The sequence below is a fragment of the Coregonus lavaretus genome (assembly GCF_964263955.1).
Source record: "Coregonus lavaretus genome assembly, chromosome: 15".
In the NCBI taxonomy this organism is placed as follows: Eukaryota; Metazoa; Chordata; class Actinopteri; order Salmoniformes; family Salmonidae; genus Coregonus; species Coregonus lavaretus.
Window position 1 is genome coordinate 24712606 of NC_140002.1, and position 25356 is coordinate 24737961.

The following is a 25356-nucleotide window of genomic DNA, read 5'->3' on the forward strand; positions in this document are numbered from 1 at the left end:
TGGAAGGGGGTGAGAACCATGAGCCTCCTAGGTTTTTTATTGAAGTCAATGTACCCAGAGGAGGACGGAAACTAGTTTTCCTCCGGCTACACCATGGTGATACCCTACAGAGTGCTGTGGAGGCTACTGTAGACCTTCATTGCAAAACCGTGTGTTTTAATCAATTGTTTGGTGATGTGAATATATTGAATATAGTTTTATCTAAAAAGGATAACCTTTTTAATGTTTCACTATTTTATTTTTTATAAAATTCACTGAGGAGGATGGTCCTTCCCTTCCTCCTCTGAGGAGCCTCCACTGTTCTCTACACTAAACTTGCTTGTTTTGTCACATAAACTGAAATTAGGTGAACTACTACAATTTTAGCAACCAAGAAATGGCGAAGTGATTTCTGCATAGTGCATCTTTAACTGTTTTTGAACTCCAAGCACAGATAGGAGACATAGAAATTCATTTGCTTAGGCATTAATCATGCAAACCATTTTGTTTTTGTGGCACGGGGTCAATATTATTTTCTCTATCCATGGAATTAGTCCACTGTACCACCAGGATGGAGCTAACATGCAATGGTTTTTTTTATTCATACAAAGCTGTTCATTTGAGTGTATTCAAAAAGACACCATTTCAAAGGAAACAAGCTCTCATTAAGAGCAGATGTGACCAACTAGTGGGCGCGGCCAACACACCTGAACACACTTAACAAGATAGAGGATAGAACGTTTTGTTGACTCTGAGAACGGAATGTAAATGTTTTTCAATAACATTCTTAGAATGTTCTTTGAATGTTACTAATGTTTTCTTGTTTTTTATGGACATTTTTCTTAATGTTCTGAGAACATTACTTTAAATAGAACCATGAGGAAACCTGTAGGAAACGTTATGCTGAAGTACTGACATTTCCACAGAAGAACGTTGTTTCTAAACGTTCTCTGAACGTTCTGAGAACATGATTTTAAATAGAACCATGAGGAAACCTGTAGGAAATGTTATGCTGAAGTATTGAAATTCCCACAGAAGAACGTTGTTTCATAACATTATTGGAACAATTTGAAAACATTACTTTAAATAGAACCAAGAGGAAACCTGTAGGAAACGTTATGCTGAAGTACTGACATTTCCACAGAAGAACGTTGTTTCTAAACGTTCTCTGAACGTTCTGAGAACATGATTTTAAATAGAACCATGAGGAAACCTGTAGGAAATGTTATGCTGAAGTATTGAAATTCCCACAGAAGAACGTTGTTTCATAACATTCTTGGAACAATTTGAAAACATTACTTTAAATAGAACCAAGAGGAAACCTGGGGGAAACGTTATGCTGAAGTATTGAAATTCCCACAGGAGAACATTGTTTCTTAACATTCTCTGAACTATTTGAGGACATTCCTAATGTCAAATTCACTCTTGGATAGACCTCATATCATAGCCTCGGAAGCCAACAACCCGGGTTGGAAATTAACACCCGCCAAATGCGGGTAGATTTTGTCATTGGCGGAGAATAATGTATATTTCACACAGAGCATTTGGGAACAGTTTTTAAAAATCCAAAGCCCACATGTAGAAGTTGGTCGAATTGTCAAGAAAGGCTACTAAGTTTGACTTTCTCCTCGTGTTTCTTGGTCATTTATATCGCTTTGTTCACATGCTAGGTTTTTCAATGTTAGTTTGAGTTTGAGTTAATGGCCCGTCCCTTAAAGGGCCAGCTGAACATTGTTGTTTCACCTAATGATTGTGCTTGATTGAGCATGGATCACTCCCAAAAACGTTTATTAATTAACTTTTAGGCATTGTTCTCCTAGATTTATTTGTGCTTTATCATTTCTACTTAGGAATACATTTTTTACAAGGAGGACATTATGTCAGCGTAGAGCCCTGATCTATAATAATAAATAAGCCGTATCACTCAGCATTTTGTGGCAGGGCAGGAACTTTGTTGATTCTTGATGTTCAGTTGTAGAACTGTTGTATCTGTTTTTATTATTGGATCAAAATTATTTATTTTAACATACATTGGTTAAAAAACGCAGGTCACAAAAATGAAATTACGCAATATACCCCATTACTTCTTACTAGTAATACATTTTTATTTTTAAACAGAAGGCATGCTCATCTGTTTTGTTGTTGTGATTTTTTGTGTAATTATGGAGATTTGGGGGGGGGGGGGGGGCTTGTAAAAAATCTGAGTCGCTGGTAGATTTTTTTAAATCTACTGTACCTGCCACAGTGGCTGGTGGACCAAAAAATTAATTTCCCACCCTGCCGACAACTAGTACCAGTAAGCCCCTTTGATAACTGCCATTTGTTACCACAATTGTGTTTTCCAGAACTTGATTTCTCATTTGAGTGTGAGCTAACTTTCCTGTACTAGAAATGTCACCACCACCATCAATTGTGGTTTGTTGGTGGTGTAGCCTACTGAATGTGGAGCAAGTGTTGAAGTGAAAGTGCCAGGGGAAGTTTTTAGAGACAGGATTTGTAAACCTATGCAACATTAACCAATTAAAAACAGTTCTGTAGCGATGAGGTTTAGGCTATAGGCCCAATACATTATCACTGCATATTGACTATGCTTGAAATGCCCTGCCAATGTTGTTCTTCTCAGACCATTTTGAAATTATATTTTAACATTTTAGGTATATGATCACACTGGTAATAGATCATTTGTTGTATTACTTGTGAGGCACAGCTGAGTGAGCGTAATAATTTTCTCATTGGCGGGTAAGAATTTCTAATTCACCAGCCACGTTGGCGGGTGGTCACACTTAGGGCTCTACAGTGCAAGACTTTCATAAATAGTCAAGTAAAGTATGGGCACAAGTGGAAGTTGTGATTTATAGCAAAATGTATGCTGCAGTAGCTGTTTTCAAAGTATTTCTGCCGCTTTGTTTCATCCTCCTTTTTATTTTTGTATCACAAAATGTAACGTGATCAACCATACGCTCCTGCACAGTAGGTTGTCGGCATCCACAAACAAAATGTGCGAATGTCATGATACCGAAGAAGGAGGAAGTAAAAGCAGGAAGTGTACCCATGAATATGTGGTGTGATTTGTTGATTCAACTCAATTGCCATTACAAAAAATACATTCCATTGCATGAGCCACATCAGTGAACATCATTTGAATGAACATTCTACATTAACATGGAAATTATTGCATCACGATATCAGGCAGCCATTGCGAGTGTACCCATGAGTTTACCAGTCAAATTGCCAGGGTTAGAGGTTCTAAGCCTGAGGCGAGTTCAGCAAGGCTTCTGTTTGCAGTGAACATGTTGCCTGAGTAACAATTTCAGTTGAATAATTTGAATGATCATTCCAAAATGTTACAGTGAAATATCAAACAGCTACTTTTTGTAAGGATTACTGTGGCTATTTAGTGACAATATTCAAACTGAAAATGACTTAGCTATTCCTACAAAATATAGTAGAAAGTCTACATTATTATTTTTAGCAGCAGTTTAGACCCGAAACAAACACTTACGTTCGCCGCACACTATCTTCTCAGACGTTTAGCTAACGTTAGCGAACGGTTGTTGAACGCACCTCTGTTTTATTCATTCTATTTATTTTTGTGCTGCTGCTGCAGGGAGAGGGGCATTGCCAAGGCAACCGAAGACTTGTTTGCTACAAACACCTTGCTTGTTTCAGCAAGGAGCAAAAAGGTTTCATCATGTTGTTAAGAGTCCATGTTACAGATACACTGAACTAACAGAGGAATAACACTACATATAGTATGACACCATAATATAGATGTATTTTATATAGCGCTTTTCATTACGTGAAGAATCTCAAAGACGCTTTAAAAACAAAACAAAAAACAACAATTCAGTTATTGATGATAGTTCATGTGGGCCTGGACAATGATCTTCCACGGGCAAGTTCAGGTGACATCCAACTCAAGCGACTCAGACTCCTGTCTGCAATCCACCATCCTTGGTAGCCCCTTCCTGCAGTCAATGACCAAAGGCTCCCTATTTGGCCTCATGGGTGGAATGTTATTAATATTTTTCATAATTAAAGTTTTTTTTTTTTTAACAGACAAATCCATTGTTTCTATGTCAAACTGTTTTGTTATATTTCAGTCTTCTATGATCTATATAAAGTGTGTCATATTGGGATGCAAACTCAAAATTGAATACATTTCAACTCTATATGTGACATGGTACAGGTGTCTTATTTGTTTTAAGCCCATAACCATGTGTGTGAGGTGTATATGTTTGTTTCAAAGTAGATTTGTTTAAGACTACTAAGAATCACTCTGTGGCCCTGATTTAGCCCACTGCAGTAACAGGTTCATAGGCTAACACTAAATTGTGTTTGTTTGTGGGCATGTGGAGGGGTGGTACAGCTTTAGTTGACTTGATACCCTATGACTTTATGGTTGATTAATGCAGTACTGATAGCAGAGCACCTCTATTCCAACCTACAGTGCATTCTGAAATTATTCAGACCCTTTCCCTATTTCCACATTTTGCTACGTTCCAGCCTTATTCTAAAATTGATTAAATAAAAAATGTTCCTCATCAATCTACACACAATACCCCATAATGACAAAGCGAAAACAGGTTTTTAGAAATGTTTACAAATGTATTACAAATAAAAAACAAATACCTTATTTACATAAGTATTCAGACCCTTTGCTATGAGACTCGAAATTGAGCTCAGGTGCGTCCTGTTTCCGTAGATCTTCCTTGAGATGTTTCTACAACTTAATTGGAGTCCACCTGTGGTAAATTCAATTGATTGGACATGATTTGGAAAGGCACACACCGTTCTATATAAGGTTCCACAGTTGACAGTGCATGTCAGAGCAAAAACCAAGCCAGGAGGAATTGTCCGTAGAGCTCCGAGACAGGATTGTGTCGAGGCACAGATCTGGGGAAGGGTACCAAAACATTTCTGCAGCATTGAAGGTCCCCAAGAACACAGTGGCCTCCATCATTCTGAAATGGGAGAAGTTTGGAACCACCAAGACTCTTCCTAGAGCTGGTTGCCCAGCCAAACTGAGCAATCGGGGGAGAAGGGCCTTGGTCAGGGAGGTGACCAAGAACTCGATGGTCACTCTGACAGAACTCCAGAGTTCCTCTGTGGAGATGGGAGAACCTTCCAGAAGGACAACCATCTCTGCAGCACTCCACCAATCAGGCCTTTATGGTAGAGTGGCCAGACGGAAGCCACCCCTCAGTAAAAGGCACATGACAGCCCGCTTGGAGTTTGCCAAAAGGCAGCTAAAGGACTCTCAGACCATGAAAACAAGATTATCTGGTCTGATGAAACCAAGATTGAACTCTTTGGCCTAAATGCCAAGCGTAATGTCTGGAGGAAACCTGGCACCATCCCTACGGTGAAGCATGGTGGTGGCAGGATCATGCTGTGGGGATGTTTTTCAGGGACTGGGAGACTAGTCAGGATCAAGGTAAAGATAAACGGAGCAAAGTACAAAGAGATCCTTGATTAAAACCTGCTCCAGAGCGCTCAGGACCTCAGATTGGGGCGAAGGTTCACTTTCCAACAGGGAATCAACCCTAAGCACACAGCCAAGACAACGCAGGAGTGGATTCGGGACAAGTCACTGAATGTCCTTGAGTGGCCCAGCCAGAGCCCGGACTTGAACCCGATCTAACATCTCTGGAGAGACCTGAAAATCGCTGTGCAGCGACACTCCCCATCCAACCTGACAGAGCTTGAGAGGATCTGCAGAGAAGAATGGTAGAAACTCCCCAAATACAGGTGTGCCAAGCTTGTAGCATCATACCTAAGAAGACTCGAGGCTGTAGTCGCTTCAACAAAGTACTTTTTACCCCAATTTCCTGATATCCAATTGGTAGTTACAGTTTTGTCCCATTGCTACAACTCCCGTACGGACTCGGGATAGGTGAAGGTCGAGAGCCATGCGTCCTCCGAAACACAACCCTGCCAAGCCACACTGCTTCTTGACACACTGCTCACTTAACCCGGAAGCCAGCCGCACCAATTAGTTGGAGGAAGCACCATACAACTGGCGACCGTGTCAGCGTGCATGCGCCCGGCCCACCACAGGAGTCTGTAGAGCGCGATTGGAACAAGGACATCCCGGCCGGCCAAACCCTCCCCTAACCCGGACGACACTGGGCCAATTGTGTGCTGCCTCATGGGTCTCCCGGTCGCAGTCGGCTGCGACACAGCCCGGGATCGAACCCAGATCTGTAGTGACACCTCAAGCACTGCGTTGCAGTGCCTTAGACCGCTGCGCCACTCAGGAGGCGGACCTCAGCTCTTCAAACTGTAGTCTGATACCATGATACTGGTCTGGTTTACTGTGGTCTAATAGTGTAATACTCTGATGTTGATGATACTGTCAGTGGTGCAATGACACTGATTGTCATTCCATAGAAATAGAATACAGTACTATTTCTATGTTGTTATCAGTGATACAGTGGTTACAATGTGATGCTCATTTTGCCTGTGCTGGCTCGCAGGTGGTTGCTGTGGCTCTGATGAGAAGACCTACGTGGTGGGAGGCTGGTCCTGGGCCTGGTGGCTCATCTCAGACATCCAGAGGTAAGAAAGGTGTTTAACCCATTCAGAGGGTTTAAGTACAGTTTGGGGAATTATACAATCACTGCCCTAACATCCAGCCATACATCCAGAATTTACCTCCAAAACAAACCATTTAGGCCTACTGTTGGATAGCAGACAGATTAGTCCGTTTTCATTCCTATTTTGATTTTTAAACATCAGAATCAGTATTAACACCATATTTAAAACTGTGCCCACTCATCCACACATTTAAACATATTTACAAGCTACATTAAATATTATAGCTAGTCTCTTCACCAACATGAAGGAAAATAAGCAGTTTGTTATTGTAATGAGGTTTGCAGTGAGAGTGGAGGCCCATCCTCATTAGCAGCTAGTGTCCACTGTGTGTGTAAACACAACATGTCACAGCTAAGCAAGTCAGCTGCTCTCAAACACAACCTTGCAGTCAGCAACCCCTGTAAACACTACAGCACATAATTGTAGTGGAAAGACAAACACACTGAGAGAGGTTAGGGTCAGGTGAAGTTCAATCTCACTGAATTATATTCTGCTACAGTTGGCCTATATTTAAAATAAAACAAATCAACATTTTAGCTTCCACGGCACATATGATAGTTGTGAAATCAAGTTTAAAACATTTGTGGTAATAGTTTTTAGATCTCTGAACACAACACATCCCATTACAATTTATTTCATGCATTTTCCCTTAACTATTAAGTATTGTGTTTGTTTGTTACTTATAATTTGTCTCTTTGTTTCTGCCATGCTAATCTGCCTTGCCTGGTGTTCAACTCACCATGTCTCTCTCAGCCCTGCTGTGTCTTGGGGATGATGTCCTAACCATAGCGATCCTATTGTCACGTTCGTTCATAGACGGGACGGACCAAGGCGCAGCGTGATATGCATACATGTTTATTTAAACTTAATAAACACTCGACAAAACAATAAACGAAACTAAACGTGAAGTCCAAGGTAGACACAAACAACATACCTATACGGAACAAGATCCCACAACTCAATAGGGCCAATAGGCTGCCTAAGTATGGTCCCCAATCAGAGACAACGAGCGACAGCTGCCTCTGATTGGGAACCACACCGGCCAACATAGAAATACCCATACTAGAATATACACACCCTGACTCAACATATAAGCGTCCCCTGAGTCAGGGCGTGACAGTACCCCCCCCAAAGGTGCGGACTCCGACCGCACAACATAAACATAACAGGGTAGGGGCCGGGTGGGCATTCCGCCTCGGAGGCGGATCCGGCTCAGGGCGTGACGACCTCTCACTCTTCGCCTCCCTGTTGCGCCCCTGGTCTGGTCTAGACCTCGACGCGTTGCTTCCCCTCTCCTTCCTCCCACGATACGCCAGGCCCAGTCTGGACCCTGGTGTGGGAGACCCCGAACCTGGAGAGGGGCTGACGTCATGGTCTGGACTGGAGCCGCTGACCGGAGCTGGACTAGGCACCGGTGGAGCGGACTGCTCTGGCTCCGGAGTGGAGCCGTTGACCGGAGCTGGACTAGACCCCGGTGGAGCGGACTGCTCTGGCTCCGGAGTGGCGCAGCTTACCGGAGCTGGATCAGGCACCGGTGGAGCGGACTGCTCTGGCTCCGGAGTGGAGCAGTTGACCGGAGCTGGATCAGGCACCGGCGGAGCGGACTGCTCTGGCTCCGGAGTGGAACGGGCACGGGCCGTGCCGGACTGGACAAACGCACCACTGGTCTGGTGCGAGGAGCAGGCACGGACCGGACTGGCGACGCGCACCACTGGCTTGGTGCGAGGAGCAGGAACAGGCCGGGCCAGGCTGGCGACGCGCACCACTGGCTTGGTGCGAGGAGCAGGAACGGGCCGGACCGGGCTGGCGACGCGCACCACTGGCTTGGTGCGAGGAGCAGGAACGGGCCGGGCCGGGCTGGCGACGCGCACCACTGGCTTGGTGCGAGGAGCAGGAACGGGCCGGGCTGGGCTGGCGACGCGCACCACTGGCTTGGTGCGAGGAGCAGGAACAGGCCGGGCCGGACTGGCGACGCGCACCACTAGGTTGATGCGAGGAGCAGGAACAGGCCGGGCCGGACTGGCGACGCGTACCACTGGCTTGGTGCGTGGAGCAGGAACAGGCCGGGCCGGGCTGGCGACGCACACCACTGGCTTGGTGCGAGGAGCAGGAACAGGTCGGGCCGTACTGGGAACACGCACCACTGGCTTAGTGCGGGGAGCAGGAACGGGTCAGACCGGACTGGCGACACGCACCTCTTCCTTGGTGCGAGGAGCGGGACTGGGTTCCTTTATTCATCCCCGCTCCTTCTGCTGCCTAACCAGCTCCTCTCGCCGTGCCTCTACACCTTCCTTCTCCCTTCTAGCCTCCTGTAGCGCCTCCCTCTGACCGAATACCTCCTGCTCCCTCTGAACCAATAGCCCCCGTAATCTGGTGGCCTCCTCTCCTAACCAGCAGATCCGCCCTATCGCGGCCTCCTGCTGCCTCGTCGTCCACACCGTGTGCCCCCCCAAAAAATGTTCTTGGGGTTGCCTCTCCACCCTGATCAGGGCCTCCATCTTTCTTGCCAGATCCTCTCTTATCTCCTGCCAAGTCCATCCTCTCTGCTCCTCCTCGGCACACTGCTTGGTCCAGGTCTGGTGGGATCTTCTGTCACGTTCGTTCATAGACGGGACGGACCAAGGCGCAGCGTGATATGCATACATGTTTTTTTAAACGTAATAAACACTCGACAAAACAATAAACGAAACTAAACGTGAAGTCCAAGGTAGACACAAACAACATACCTATACGGAACAAGATCCCACAACTCAATAGTGCCAATAGGCTGCCTAAGTATTGTCCCCAATCAGAGACAACGAGCGACAGCTGCCTCTGATTGGGAACCACACCGGCCAGCATAGAAATACCCATACTAGAATATACACACCCTGACTCAACATATAAGCGTCCCCTGAGTCAGGGCGTGACACCTATTCAATTACTAGAGGGGCTATGTCATAAAAAGTGGCAGCCATATCAGGGAGAAATCCAAAACCAGTCTAATTGGATATGAATGGCAGTAGAGGCATAATCCTTATTTTACTTATGCAGGAAAATAAAAGTAAAGCATGTGATGTATCATAAATTGTGTAATGGAATTATAGTCAACCTAAAATATTGTCATATAATTATAAATACAGTTTATACATATTTTAGCCTCTAAAAGATATTTAAACAGACCATAAATGTCTCAGATGTTGTGTTCTTGGAAAGCTGTGAGTACTATGATATGATACAGTATCAGTATCGTTGCATTTGCAACTTGTCTAAGTCCTATCATCGACTGATTTGAGCCAGTGTATGGCTGTGGATTGAGGGCATTGTTTGAATGGAATGTTGGCATATTGGCAGTTAATTTGACAAATTTATGGAATCATTCCTCTAACACTGTCTGGCTAGCTAGCTAACACACATACAGTGCAGATAAATCCTTCACATTCATTGTTTTACACAATATCTTATGACAGCACTGGAAAACCAGGGTTGACCAACTCCCTGACCAACATGGCTGACCTTTGGACCGTCATAAGAAGGTTCATGTCCAGGTTCATGTCCATTCTAGTAATCTAATTCCTCATTCAATGGTCCTAAGGAGCTATATAGCTCATGCCAGAGCCATATATATATACAGTGAGGGAAAAAAGTAGTTGATCCCCTGCTGATTTTGTACGTTTGCCCACTGACAAAGACATGATCAGTCTATAATTTTAATGGTAGGTTTATTTGAACAGTGAGAGACAGAATAACAACAAAAAAATCCAGAAAAACGCATGTCAAAAATGATATAAATTGATTTGCATTTTAATGAGGGAAATAATTATTTGAACCCCTCTCAATCAGAAAGATTTCTGGGTCCTAGGTGTCTTTTATACAGGTAACGAGCTGAGATTAGGAGCACACTCTTAAAGGGAGTGCTCCTAATCTCAGTTTGTTACCTGTATAAAAGACACCTGTCCACAGAAGCAATCAATCAGATTCCAAACTCTCCACCATGGCCAAGACCAAAGAGCTCTCCAAGGATGTCAGGGACAAGATTGTAGACCTACACAAGGCTGGAATGGGCTACAAGACCATCGCCAAGCAGCTTGGTGAGAAGGTGACAACAGTTGGTGCGATTATTCGCAAATGGAAGAAACACAAAATAACTGTCAATCTCCCTCGGCCTGGTTAAAGAAGGATTTTTAAGCCTTGAGACTATTGAAACATGGATTGTGTATGTGTGCCATTCAGAGGGTGAATTGGCAAGACAAACGATTTAAGTGCCTTTGAACGGGGTATGGTAGTAGGTGCCAGGCACACTGGTTTTGAGTGTCAAGAATGGCAAAGCTGCTGTTTTGTACACTGTGTATATGGCTCTGGCTCATACTATAAATACAAGTTATTTTGTCTAGTAGTTGCTAGGATACCTGCCATTAAGGCTCTAAATATAGTTAAGTAGAGGCATGGGATGGCTCAAGTGTTTGTTGCCCGTGGTGCTCTTTTAAGAAAGAAGATCTACTAGTCTAGCCTGGTCCCAGATCTGTTTGTGCTGTTTGGCATAACAACAACAACCATAGGAGTTGGCTTTACAGCACAAACAGATTTGGGATCAGGCTAATATTAGTCATCTCCAGCCTCTAGTTGGACCTCTCATATTTCCAATAAACCTCATGAGATCAAAATATTTCAGTAACACTTTCCTATGATTTTGGATGATTAAATAAATATGAGAAATTGCGTATCTGCGTATAGTTTTTCTCTGGTACAGCGTTTGTTTGAACCAGCCCCGCCTGCATTAGCTGGTAGCCATTAGCTGGTAGCTACTACAGACTGGAGAATAGGGTGGGCCCTGAAGGGGTTAACTAAAGCTCCCAGCCTCCCAGCCACTTCCCGTTAGTGATGCAGTAATCTTGTTAGTGTCTCTGGCCCAATGAGTCATTGATCCACTTCTCCCATAACACAGAAAGAGAAGGAGCCTGAGAGGCCTGGGGGAGTGATGCTACAGCCAGCCCATCCCCTGACTCTTTCTCTGTCTCAGACTTGGAACATTGAAGCTGAAAGCCATGTCCTTGTTGATGGCCAGCTTCTAAATGCACTTTAGCTCTGTCAGTCAGTGTGTCTAACATTGATTTGATGTACTTGTTAACCGAGCCTCAACAAAGCAGTAGAGATTGTCATTAGGGTCTTGCAGTGTGTAGAGGCATTCTTGAGTAATCTCTAGTGGCTTTAGTGGCTTAATCTCAGATGTGGATTAAGAATGCTGCTGTGTGACTGCTGTGCTGACCAATCCAATCCTTCCCCGTGACTCCTGCCCTAGTTGTTGCTGTCCGTTGTGTTGTGAAGAGAACTGACTGGCTGTGCTGTGTTTGTGCTTGTAATGTAAACACCAGCATATTAGGTAATTGATAGACTGGAGATATTTCGGTTCCATCTGAAGCTCTCTGCCTCAGCCTCTGGTGGTTAGGCTACACAATGGTTCCTTTTTGCTGTAGAGCAGGATTCCCCAACTGGCGGCCCATGGGCCGATTTTTTCCCGCGGGTGATTTTATTTGGCCTGCCCCAAAACAAGATGCTTTTATTTTAAATATTTAATGTACTTTTTTGGGGGGTGGGGGACATAAAAGACTAAAAACAACAGGAAATCATCTCCAAGTTATTTTAATTTTGGAAATCTGTTCCAAAGTATTCCCACGCATAATAGACAGATATATGTGATCGTATACAAATACAGTATAAGCAAGGTTTGAAATTATTATGTTTTTGTCAAATGTTATATCTGTTTGGGCTTCTTGCGGTCAATTTGCAGTCTACAAATTATTTGTAATTATGTTCCAGGCCCCCTGATCATCCGCGTAAGAAGAAATCGGCCAGCGGCTGAATCTAGTTGAGGATCCCTGCTGTAGAGTCTAGTCTATGGTAGTCTATGGCGTAGGCCTCCTAAAGTGTCTTCTAGTTGTAATCCCTCCCCTCTCACCCCGACTCTCCGTTACTGACATCCCTAACAGCTGTTATAAGTGTACTATATTCACTGTCCTGCCTCTCCTATTCCTACCACCTGCCTGCCCGCCTAGGATGTCTCTGGAGATAATGACCATCCTCTGTCGCTGTGAGAATATCGAAACCTCGGAGGGTGTTCCCCTGGATGTGACAGGGGTGGCTCAGGTAATGCTTCAGACAGCCGCGAAAAGAACACAAAGACACGAAAGACAACAGACAGTCAGGCAGGGACTGGTGCACTGGTCTAGAACAAAACAAAACGTCAGAGGCAAACAAACAGGTGGACTAACTGGCAAACTACTGTGTGTGTCTCTGTTTTTCCATCTTCATGTCACGTTGTTCTCTCCCTCTGCAGTGGAAGGGAGAGAGAGTCAGCTGTCTGTCATTAAACTGTTCTATGGGCTTTGCTACACAGCTAACGTCTGTATTTGTTAACTCACTCCTATGGGCTTTGGCAACAGGGTCACCATAATGAATGCTCTGAGAAAGGGATGCAAAGAAGAAGTGTCCCACCATTGCTAGCTATTACACTGTTGATAAACACAAGTTGACATGACTTGATATTTATTTCAATGTGGTGATTCGATGCACATCACATCTACATTGGGAACCTAATGATATTCTGCACTCCAGAAAAAAAGCATTCCATTACATCCTGTTGTCACTGCCTTGGAGGAGGACATCCTGTTGTCACTGCCTTGGAGGAGGACATCCTGTTGTCACTGCCTTGGAGGAGGACATCCTGTTGTCACTGCCTTGGAGGAGGACATCCTGTTGTCACTGCCTTGGAGGAGGACATCCTGTTGTCACTGCCCTGGAGGAGGAGGCCTTGTGTTTTTACTCCCCCTCTCTTCATTTGCTCTCCATTCCCTTCAGAACATGCCAATTTTTTTCTTTTTCTTTTTTTTTCTCCACGTTCTCCACAGGATAACCCTTGAGATTATGACCCTGCAGCCCAAGTGTGAGGATGTAGAGACAGCGGAGGGTGTAGCTATTACTGTCACTGGGGTGGCACAGGTAAAGCACCTACCTACTGTACCACATCTACCTTTTGGGAATGGATTGGAATGCCTCTTTAAGGTCAAGTTGGGATGGGGTTCAGCCTCCATCCCCTCCCTCCCATCCTCTGCCTCCCCTCTCCCCTACCCCACTGCACCGTGCCATAGCCGTGACTGAGGGTCAATCATTCACCTGCTAGAAGTTACGACAGAAGAATTGCCTCCATCAATTATTACATTTAGTTATTTTAAAGATTATAATATTATTAACTATAATCCAGAGTCTTATGTATACAACTAGAAATATGCCAAGTCACCACAATTTTCCAAAATTGAGATATATGGTTCTTCGTTGCAAGGGTTGTGACTAGAGGGAGTTCAGCTACGACCGGAAGTGACTTTTCGTAGCAGGTTAGGAGAGCATTTTAGCTAACCTTAACCCTTTTCCTAACCTAATCCTAAATCTCCTAACCTGCCACGTTAATTATCCTAACCTGCTGTGTAAATTCTCCTAACCTGCTACGAAAAAGTCATTTCCGGTCGTAGCTGTACTCCCTTTAGTCAGAACTGGTTGCAAGGGTTTAGTTATTTCAGACCCTGTTTACTTAACACTGAACAAGAAAGCCTATGTAAAGTGAAATGTAAGAAATGTTTGTGTCCATGGTCAAGTTTAAATATCGAGTGAACACCATAGAACGTGTAGTCTCACATCCCTGATCGGATACGGAATTTTACAAACAGGGTTTGTTACAGATTCAACAATTTTTCTATCTCCTTGGTACAAATGATTTGGCCCATGTCTATTACTAAATAAACCCTATATTGCTCAAGCAGGAATTATAGTGCTGAATCTAATGTCCATGAATATCAGGTTGAGCTAGCTGATGGTGGAGAATGACTGACCCTCGTATCAAGGCAGAAACAGTCCAGACAGACATTTCTGACTTGAATGGGGTACAAGGAAGATGAATAAACCTGACATGTTTATTTTGCATCCAAACATTTACATTACTTATTTTTACAGTAATTTACTTTTTGTAACCATTTCTCTGTGTCAAAATCCTGATTTCATTTTGCTAACCCCCCTAGTGCCAATCTGCAGTGAAAGTTTTATTAAAATTGGTTTCATTGAAAATATGAGCTAATCAAATTGAGTTATGTATGTAGCTAGCAACTGTTAATTCAATGTGAGTATACAAGTTCAAGTGTTCCTGCAATTTACTTTAGTACTTTAGATTTTATTTATTAGTTCTCACTGGACATTTCTGTCTTATTTATGACTAATCTGGTCTATAATTTGTAATTCATTACAACCAATTCCATTACTTCTAACCCAGTGCAAGTTGTGTGATGTTCCCTTTTCTTAGTTTCCTAGTCTGTCCAGTGGGCTTGACTACAATGAGTCCACTGTCACTGACGCAGAGGGAGCTTTAACGATGAACTTCTCTAACAAGGTCCATCATCAGGTCTCTATCTGATTGGACGAGCCTATACAAGCCTCCTGTCCTGGTTTCTATGGTAACAGGAGTTATGTGGCAACTGAAGTTTACAGTCCTTGTCATTGTATTTGAATGAGACTGTCCCAATTCAAAGTAATGGGACCGGCTCAATGCAGATTTGGATAATGGAAAGTGGATATACCCATCTTCCTTTGACCTTAAACACACCCATATGGTGTCTCATATTTCTCATATTATATGACCTTTTACTACAATATTAAGAGATCTAAATGAGTGTCCACATGTTTGTGAAACTGGAAGAGTCAGTTTGTCTCTTGGCAACCCCCTAAGAGGGCGGCCATAAAGTAAACAATGCTTCCATTTCAACCAGATGTCAGGGAGAGAAATAAAACATGTACTTTTTTTTTTACAAAAGTAGTTCACCACAAAAGTCATTATCACCTTAGTGTGAAAAAGTAGGAAATGGTTGTTTAAATAAGCAGGAAATAGATTTGTATTATTACTGATCATTGGTCTCATACTTCCAGTTTCATGGTTTTTCTTTGTGTTTTTCTTTTGTAATGTACCCTGCCTACCACAGGAGGAATGGTATCAAATACATCAAAAACATGGTTTCCATGTGTTTGATGCCATTCCTTTTGCTCCGTTCCAGCCATTATTATGAGCCATCCTCCCCTCAGCAGCCTTCACTGCTGCCCACCCATTCAGAGCATGCTGAAGGAGCCTTGGTGTTTTCAGGGGGGGTGGAGCCAGGGCACATTTGCAAGGGTCCTCGTCTGTGCTGGCCTTCCCTTGGCACATCTCCCCCTGCTGTCTATGTCAGGTGGCATGCTGATTGGTTGGATGGATGGATGTCTGTTTGTGGTAATTTGTAATCAGTGTTTCCATGGAATGATTGCAATCTCCCCTCCCATTACACTGTGATTCTTCTCAGCCCATTTCTGAATGCATGCCTCATTGGAGTCAATGTCCAGTCACATTTCTCGCCTCAGGACCAGCTCACTGTCTTTCCTTTCAGCTGCAGCAGACAACAAAACCGCCATTGACTTGTTTACCTGTACAATTATTGATTCAATGATTTGATTGAATAGTGCCAATCTGAGGATATCTTATCTCCTCTGACTCGGTTTATCCTCAACTTTAGTACTTCTGTTGTTTTATTGGTAACCTGAAAAGCCTCTTGACTATATCGCTCACATGGATGATATTCACCAGGCCAGAGTTTACACATTTTCTTATGGCTCAGTTATATTGAGGATTTCTACTGCTTGTTTATAACACAGAAACCCAGGCCATAAAATAAGTGACTGATGTCCCCACAGTCTCTTCATTACAGGACTGTCTCACTCAGTCCTCACTAAGACCAGGGTGGAATCTCAAGTATTTTCCTTCAATTCCTCTCTCCTTGCCTCCTTTTCAAAACATCAGAGGGAAACAAAGAGTATTAGAGGATTTTCTCCTCCAATGTTCTCGTGTCCTCTGATGTTTTGAGAAGGAGGCAAGCAGAGAGGAATCAAGGAAAATTATTTTGAGATTCACCCTAGATCAGTGTTTTGTGTAGCACAACATTCCCACAACATGAGCAATGACTGCAGTCCTCAGTATGAACATATGTTTCTGAGTGGAGTTTGGCCTTGAGGAGAGTGAGCAGTGGTGGAAAAAATACCCAATTGTTATACTTGAGTAAAAGTAATAGAAAATGACTCAAGCAAAAGTGAGTCACCCAGTAAAATACTACATGAGTAAAAGTCTAAATGTATTTGGTTTTAAATATACTTAAGTATCAAAAGTAAATGTAATTGCTAAAATATACTTCAGTATCAAAAGTAAAAGTATAAATAATTTCACATTACTTATATTAAGCAAACCAGACGGCACGATTTTCTTGTTTGTTTTTAAATTTAGGGATAGCCAGGGGCACACTCCAACACTCAGACATGATTTACAAACAAATCGTTTGTGTTTCGTGAGTCCGCCAGATCAGAGGCAATCGGGATGACCAGAGATGTTCTCTTGATAAGTGTGTGAATTGGACCATTTTCCTGTCCTGCTAAGCATTCGAAATGTAACGAGTACTTTTGGGTGTCAGGGAAAATATATGGAGTAAAAAGTACATTATTTTATTTAGGAATGTATTGGAGTTAAAGTAAAAGTTGTTAAAAATATAAATAGTAAAGTACAGATACCCCCAAACTTAATTTACACCACTGAGACAACATAAGACAACTCCTGAGTGGCGCAGTGGTCTAAGGCACTGCATCTCAGTGCTAACTGTGCCACTAGAGATCCTGGTTCGAATCCAGGCTCTGTCGCAGCCGGCCGCGACCGGGAGACTCATGGGCGGCGCACAATTGGCCCAGCGTCGTCCAGGGTAGGGGAGGGAATGGCCGGCAGGGATGTAGCTCAGTTGATAGAGCATGGCGTTTGCAACGCCAGGGTTGTGGGTTCGATTCCCACGGGGGGCCAGTATAAAAAAAAAAAATAGATGTATTCACTAACTGTAAGTCACTCTGGATAAGAGCGTCTGCTAAATGACTAAAATGTAAAATGTAAAATAAGAGTTACTCTTAATCCACCCTTAGAGTAAACAATCTAGGTCAGTCTCTCTGGTAATCATAATCGCCCTACTTCTAATCAGCGACGTGTATCATGGCTGTCTGGTCTTACTTAGCCCAGTCAGTTGGCTGTGGTTCTGTATGGTAATACTATCTAAAACATGTTATATGACCCTGGACAACATTATGCATTGGTAGGTGCTAGGTAGGGAGGTAGGTAGGTAGCCAAGTGTATCTCAACTCCACGATACCACATGGAGTTTTTGGAGTAAATCTCTGAATCCTTCGAGTCGCTGTGAAGTCGATACTTCAAAATGTTTAATTCTTAAACCTTACCTTGTACCTATGTTTGTCCTCTGTTGTTACGTGCTTTTCTTTGTTTGCTGAAATCCATATTTTTTTATAAAACATTAACCAAATATAACCACGACTGTTTCCTCATTGAGATTCAATCGCGCTGAGTTGCCATCTTAGAGCAACAGCAATGAGGACACAGTCGGTGGTTGTATTTGATTAACGTTTTATTAAAAAGTATGGATTTCAACAAACAAAAAAAGGCACGCAACAACAGAGGACAAACATAGGTACATGGTAAGGATTTAAGAATTACAATTTTTGAAGCATCGACTTCACAGCGATTCGAAGGAGTCGGAGGTTCACTACAAAAACTCTAGTCTGCACTCATCTCCGCGGATGCGGTATCGTGGAGTTGAAATATACTTGGCTAGGAGGTAGATAAGGGGATCACATGGAAGGGTTGTGCAGGCCACTGTAGGGAGAGTTTATAAATGAGTGGTGATAATATTATGCTGTTTAGAAATATAACTACAGAGTATGTACACATTTTAGGGAATAAAATAACTAAGTTAATTTGCATACATGGCATTTTAAGAAATAACCTATAATCACCTAGATTAAGTAGTTATGTGTCTGAAGTGCTAATCAGATTATGTTTATGTTACTCAGATGATGTCAGTGTATTAATTATCTAGCTAACAGCTGACAATGTTGTCTATTACCCTGGCTCCAGGTGAAGGTGATGGTAGACAATGAGCTGCTGGGCTATGCCTGTGAACAGTTCCTGGGGAAATCTGTGATGGAGATAAAGAGTGTCATTCTGCAGACCCTGGAGGGTCATTTACGCTCTATTCTCGGTAGGGACCTTCTGACAGAGACACGGGCTGCTGCTCAGTACTATTGGGTCTCAGATGAGATGTATTACTATTAGGTCATGCCATAGAACTTAAAACCATATAATGTATGCATGTACTACTCAGACCCTTAGGCTCTGGTTTAACTCTGATATAGGATACTAACAATTTTACAATGTACAACTAATTTAAATAAATCACCACTTCAGATAGATGAATCCATATCTGTCTGTGGTTAGTGACCCACCCAGACACTGACCCTAGACCTGTGTTCCAGGCACTCTGACGGTGGAGCAGATCTACCAGGACAGAGACAGATTTGCTGCTCTGGTGAGGGAGGTGGCAGCGCCTGACGTGGGCCGCATGGGCATCGAGATCCTCAGCTTCACCATCAAGGTGAGAGACGGGCACAGTCATCCTATTACAGCTTTATACACTTATAGTGACACCACTTGCCACACAATGACTGAGTGCCTCTGTGTTTTGTCCCTGTCAGGATGTTTATGATAAAGTGGAGTACCTTAGTTCCCTGGGGAAGAGTCAGACAGCTGCAGTACAGAGAGACGCAGACATCGGAGTGGCCGAGGCAGAGAGAGACGCGGGAATCAGGGTAAGAAATATACTGCGAACAAGTAGATTCCCTGAATGGGTTGCAGTACATCGCACTCAGTATTCATGTTAGTCTTTACTACACTGAATCTTCCCTTCTCTTCTCACCTTGTGGTCTCTGCCCCCTACAGGAAGCAGAATGTAAGAAAGAGATGATGGACATCAAGTTCCAAGCAGACACCAAGATGGCCGACTCTAAGCGAGGGTTGGAGATGCAGAAGGCTGCTTTCAATCAAGAAGTCAACACGAAGGTATCAGACATGGGCATCATTGCTCTAGATTAGATTCACCTAGCAGTCAATCGATGACATCAAATCTAGGCCTAATGTGAAAGCCTTTTAATCCTTTATAAGAGATTCACCCTGGTCATATTCATTAGTGCACACCAAAGCAAAACGTTTTGCAACAGGAAAGAAACTACCTGGACAAGTTCAGGTAGTCCCTTTTCGTTTCAGCACGTTGGATTCCATTTAATTCCTGGTGAATATCACCGCTGCCTTTTCTCCCCCCCAGAAAGCAGAGGCCCAGCTGGCCTACGAGCTGCAGGCTGCCAAGGAGCAGCAGAAGATCCGTCTGGAGGAGATAGAGATCGAGGTGGTTCAGAGGAAGAAGCAAATCACCATCGAGGAGAAGGAGATTGATCGCACTGAGAAGGAGCTGATCGCCACGGTCAAGAGGCCTGCCGAGTCTGAGGCCTACAAGATGCAGCAGCTGGCCGAGGGACAGAAGTGAGTGACCAATCACTGATCCGCTCCCAGAATGCATGTAAAATAAGCACAATGTGTATGCTCGTTCAGATTCTGGATGCAAAGCAGGGTGTCATACAAATAGGAAGTGAGTAAACCACCACGGGAGCCTAGAGTGTCTACCTTTCAACCATCTATGCAACAAGTAAGTTCCACTCAGACATAGGTCTAGGATAAGCTTAGCCTTTTCAAAATCTTTACCAAAATACAAAACTGATCAGTGTGTAGGGGCAACTTCGTCTCACACTTGCAGTAGTAGCTAATCAAATCAAATTGTATTCGTCACATGCTTCGTAAACAACAGGTACCGAGTCGATGTGCAGGGGTACGAGGTAATTGAGGTAGATATGTACACATTTTTGGGAATAAAATAACTACGTATAATTTGCATAAATGGCATTTTAAGAAATAACCAATAATCACTTAGAGTAACCACTGTAGTTATGTGTCTGAAGTGCTAACCAGATGATGTTGATGTTGCTCAGATTATGTGTTAGTGTATTAATTATCTAGCTGACAATGTTGTCATTCTGCAGACCCTGGAGGGTTCCTGGGGAAATCTATAACTAGAAATAAAGTGACAGATAATAAACAGTAGCAGCAGCATATGTGATGAGTCAAAAAAGTTAGTGCAAAAAGGGTCAATGCAGATAGTCCGGTTAAGTATTTAACTATTTGGCAGTCTTATAGCTTGGGGGTAGAAGCTGTTCAGGGTCCTGTTGGTTCCAGACTTGGTGCATCGGTAACGCTTGCTGTGCGGTAGCAGAGAAAAAAGTACATGACTTGGGTGGCTGGAGTCTTTGACCATTTTTAGGGCCTTCCTCTGACACCGCCTGGTATAGAGGTCCTGGATGGCAGGAAGCTTGGCCCTAGTGATGTACTGGGCCGTACGCTCTACCCTCTGTAGCGCCTTGCGGTCAGATGCCAAGCAGTTGCTATACCATACGGCGATGCAGCCAGTCAAGATGCTCTCAATGGTGCAGCTGTATAACTTTTTGAGGATCTGAGGGCCCATGCCAAATCTTTTCAACCTCCTGAGGGGGACGAGGCGTTGTCGTGCCCTCTTTACGACTGTGTTGGTGTATGTGGACCATGATAGATCCTTAGTGATGTGGTTTAAACCAAATTATAGCTATGATCTAGGTGTGTAGCATATGTTCATACTGTAGTTCAATGCAATCTAGTCTGCAATCCAATTATATTGTTGGAGTTGAACCCTTTACATGCCCTCCTGCCAACCCCTGAACAGGATGAAGAAGGTGCTGACGGCCCAAGCGGAGGCAGAGAAGATCCGTCGTATCGGAGAGGCAGAGGCCGGCTCCATAGAGGCTATAGGGAAGGCTGAGGCTGAGAAGATGAGGCTGAAGGCTGAGGCCTACCAGCATTATGGAGAGGCTGCCAAGACTGCTCTGGTCCTAGAGGCCCTGCCTAAGGTCAGTGTGTCAGGACTGAGGGGCATTTAACACTTTATACGTAGTGTTGTGGTTAGAAGGAGTTGTCATAGAGCTGCACATTGGTATAATGTGTGTGTCGGTTTTTGGACATGAAAAAATTGAAGATTTGATAAATATATTAATGTTTTCAGTGTTACCATTTGATTTGGTTTAAACTTGACAACTAGAGGCTGAGTTGTCTCAGATGAACACCCAGGTGAAGAAGGTTTGTGTCATTGTGTTGGTACAGATCGCTGGCAAGGTGGCGGCACCCCTGGCCCAGACCAATGAGATCGTCATCCTGAGCGGGGACGGTGGTCGTGTGACCGGCGAGGTTAACCGCCTATTGGCTGAGCTCCCCGTGTCCGTCAATGCCCTCACAGGGGTGGACCTGATGAAGGTGAGGGATGAGGGGGGAGGGGAGGGGAGGGGAGGAGGGAAGGGAAGGGAAGGGGTCGGTCACATTCCAAGGGGGTCAGTAGAATGTAGAGAGTGATACCCCGCCCATACTCATAGGCACTGCAGGCGTGAACACATTCCATCTATCCAACCTCAGCTAGCTATGTTTATAACGCTGAAACTACAGTAGGCCTATGCAGAAACATTTGCACACAATAGAAGTACAATTTTGGTGTGAAGTCCATGTTGAATTGCAGTCATTCCAGAGCATACTCCCTACAGATCCCCACCATGTTTCTTCTCGGACTACACTCAGTTTCATCACTCTGTGGCTGCGTCCCAAATAGCACTCTATTCGCTATGTAAATTTTTGGGATAAAGCCTGAGTAATGTGCAGATAGCCAGGTGATGGCAATGGGCCAACCTGTTGATTCTCACTACATCACAGGGTTCTCCATTGCTCCAGTGAAGGCTGCAGCTAACCCAGTCTCTCTCTTATCATCCCACAGATCCCTTTGCTTCAGAAGGTGACCAACCCTCAAGCATGAAAACAATCCCGTGCACCCTGACTCCAATTCATCTCTCTTATGCACTCTTTAAATCAACAAGAAACACTTGAATCCAAGAGTTGTTTTTTTACTACAAAAGAGTCAAGTCGTTTTCATTTCCTAGACCCCTGGTGCCTTAGCTTATAGGACCAGATCATCTGCATGGACAACTGAATGTTATTTTTTAAAGAACAAAAAAAAGCAAACCTTTTTATGTTTTGTTTTTAAGTAGTTACCCCCATTGTGTTCTACTTACACTCGTCTACATTGTAGAAAAGGGGCATTCATCCTGATTGTTCTGTGCAGGCCTTATTCTGGTCTGAAAGATCTTGCCAGGTCTTCACCTTGTGTCTATGTAGTTTTTTTCATTTTGTTACACTTAGTACCTTGGATGTGCCCATGTTTTTTTTACAGTTACTTGTGCAAGTATTTCGTCACCCATTTTTATTTTTTCATTCTTACGTGCAGTCAGTGCCTGTTTACCAACCAAGTGGCCAAACCTCAGGAAAAGTAATGGTTGGCAATTCAAAAAGTTTAGTGATACGACAGTGAAACTCAATGAGAGATATAGAAATGTTGTCCTCCCCCATCCTCATATCATCTGCTTTTTTCTTTACTAGAATCTTCACTTCATTCTTCATCTTTGGTATGGGAGAGATGTGCCTTCTTAGGACAAGACATGTAAGACACAGAAAGCATACACATGAACACGTGTGCATGGATCTACATGTCTGTATGAAGCCATATACTGTCAAGATTAGCCTTAATATAGAGACCCAGGAGTCTTGCTAGCTTTCCTGATCATCTGGATTACCTCAATCAATCTAAGCTTTAATAATTGTTCTAGTTCTTTCCGACTATTGAGGCATCATATGACATAATATGCATTTCAGTCTCTTAGGGTAGCCGATGTTGTGTTATATTATATTATGGTTCCATTCTTAAATTACATATTCATTTATAAAGGATTTATCTCTACAGTTTACCAGACTCCTTAATTTCAGGATTTTACAAGGTGCTGCTTGATATCTTTCACTAGGAATGCAATGCTGCCACGACCTGTTGACCATCCAATCATTTATCAGTCTCCACATTCCTTACCCAATGTGCTTTAAACACAAGAAGACATTTCAGTTTGTTTAGACACGTTTGAGTTGGACTGGAGTTCATTTTATGTTGTTTTTATTTTATGACAATACATTTTAGCATTTAGGGGAAATCTAGCCACTTGCTGAACCAGTGTTGCTCTGGCCAAGCGCTATGCCACGCCCATGGATGTTCTCCGCAATGAGTCTGGATCTGAGTACCTCCAGAGATAGAGATTATCATAGTATGAGTCATAATACCCTTAAAAACTAGCGGTCAAACAAGGAAATGGTTTCAATAGTTTTTCCACCATTCATTTTTCCTGTAGGGGATTTTAGAAACACTTAAAATAAGGGCTGTGTTTCGTGTAGGGTTAACCTGGGGTGACGTTTTGATAACCGTGTAAATCTCTCTAGGACAAAAAAGCTGACAGAGCTTGAGAGGATATGCAGAGAACAATGGGAGAAACTCCTCAAATACAGGTGTGCCAAGCTTGTAGCGTCATACCCAAGAAGACTTGAGGCTGTAATCGCTGCCAAAGGTGCTTCAACAAAGTACTGAGTAAAGGGTCTGAATACTTATGTAAATGTGATATTTCCTTTTTTTGATTTGATACATTTGCAAACATTTATTAAAACCTGTTTTTGCTTTGTCATTATGGGGCATTGTGTGTAGATTGATGAGGGAAAAAAACAATTTAATCCTTTTTAGAATAAGGCTGTAACGTAACAAAATGTGGAAGAAGTTAAGGGGATGCACTTTTCGAATTCACTGTATATATATATATATATATATATATATACATACAGTGGGGGAAAAAAGTATTTAGTCAGCCACCAATTGTGCAAGTTCTCCCACTTAAAAAGATGAGAGAGGCCTGTAATTGTCATCATAGGTACACGTCAACTATGACAGACAAAATGAGGAAAGAAAATCCAGAAAATCACATTGTAGGATTTTTTATGAATTTATTTGCAAATTATGGTGGAAAATAAGTATTTGGTCAATAACAAAAGTTTCTCAATACTTTGTTATATACACTTTGTTGGCAATGACACAGGTCAAACGTTTTCTGTAAGTCTTCACAAGGTTTTCACACACTGTTGCTGGTATTTTGGCCCATTCCTCCATGCAGATCTCCTCTAGAGCAGTGATGTTTTGGGGCTGTCGCTGGGCAACACGGACTTTCAACTCCCTCCAAAGATTTTCTATGGGGTTGAGATCTGGAGACTGGCTAGGCCACTCCAGGACCTTGAAATGCTTCTTACGAAGCCACTCCTTCGTTGCCCGGGCGGTGTGTTTGGGATCATTGTCATGCTGAAAGACCCAGCCACGTTTCATCTTCAATGCCCTTGCTGATGGAAGGAGGTTTTCACTCAAAATCTCACGATACATGGCCCCATTCATTCTTTCCTTTACACGGATCAGTCGTCCTGGTCCCTTTGCAGAAAAACAGCCCCAAAGCATGATGTTTCCACCCCCATGCTTCACAGTAGGTATGGTGTTCTTTGGATGCAACTCAGCATTCTTTGTCCTCCAAACACGACGAGTTGAGTTTTTACCAAAAAGTTCTATTTTGGTTTCATCTGACCATATGACATTCTCCCAATCCTCTTCTGGATCATCCAAATGCACTCTCAGACGGGCCTGGACATGTACTGGCTTAAGCAGGGGGACATGTCTGGCACTGCAGGATTTGAGTCCCTGGCGGCGTAGTGTGTTACTGATGGTAGGCTTTGTTACTTTGGTCCCAGCTCTCTGCAGGTCATTCACTAGGTCCCCCCGTGTGGTTCTGGGATTTTTGCTCACCGTTCTTGTGATCATTTTGACCCCA

At 43.4% G+C, this 25356-nt stretch overlaps 1 protein-coding gene across 5 annotated transcripts in view; it reads left to right on the plus strand.

Annotated features, from left to right (window-relative positions):
• LOC311142918 (flotillin-2a-like) overlaps positions 1-24177 on the plus strand; it is a 33039-nt gene extending 8862 nt beyond the window's left edge. For 2 of the 5 annotated variants that reach the window (XM_084178661.1, XM_084178660.1), the window contains exons 2-11: positions 6459-6540; positions 13464-13554; positions 18581-18704; positions 18979-19097; positions 19198-19311; positions 19442-19561; positions 19824-20038; positions 21306-21489; positions 21740-21889; positions 22398-24177. In XM_084178661.1, coding sequence (XP_084034787.1) covers positions 6459-6540; positions 13464-13554; positions 18581-18704; positions 18979-19097; positions 19198-19311; positions 19442-19561; positions 19824-20038; positions 21306-21489; positions 21740-21889; positions 22398-22436 — 1238 coding nt within the window. In that variant the 3' untranslated portion in view covers positions 22437-24177. Of the gene's footprint in view, positions 1-6458; positions 6541-13463; positions 13555-14891; positions 15054-18580; positions 18705-18978; positions 19098-19197; positions 19312-19441; positions 19562-19823; positions 20039-21305; positions 21490-21739; positions 21890-22397 lie in introns of those variants that run through there. The other 3 variants (XM_084178663.1, XM_084178662.1, XM_084178664.1) reach the window with 3 other exon arrangements.
• Positions 24178-25356: the final 1179 nt, after the last annotated feature.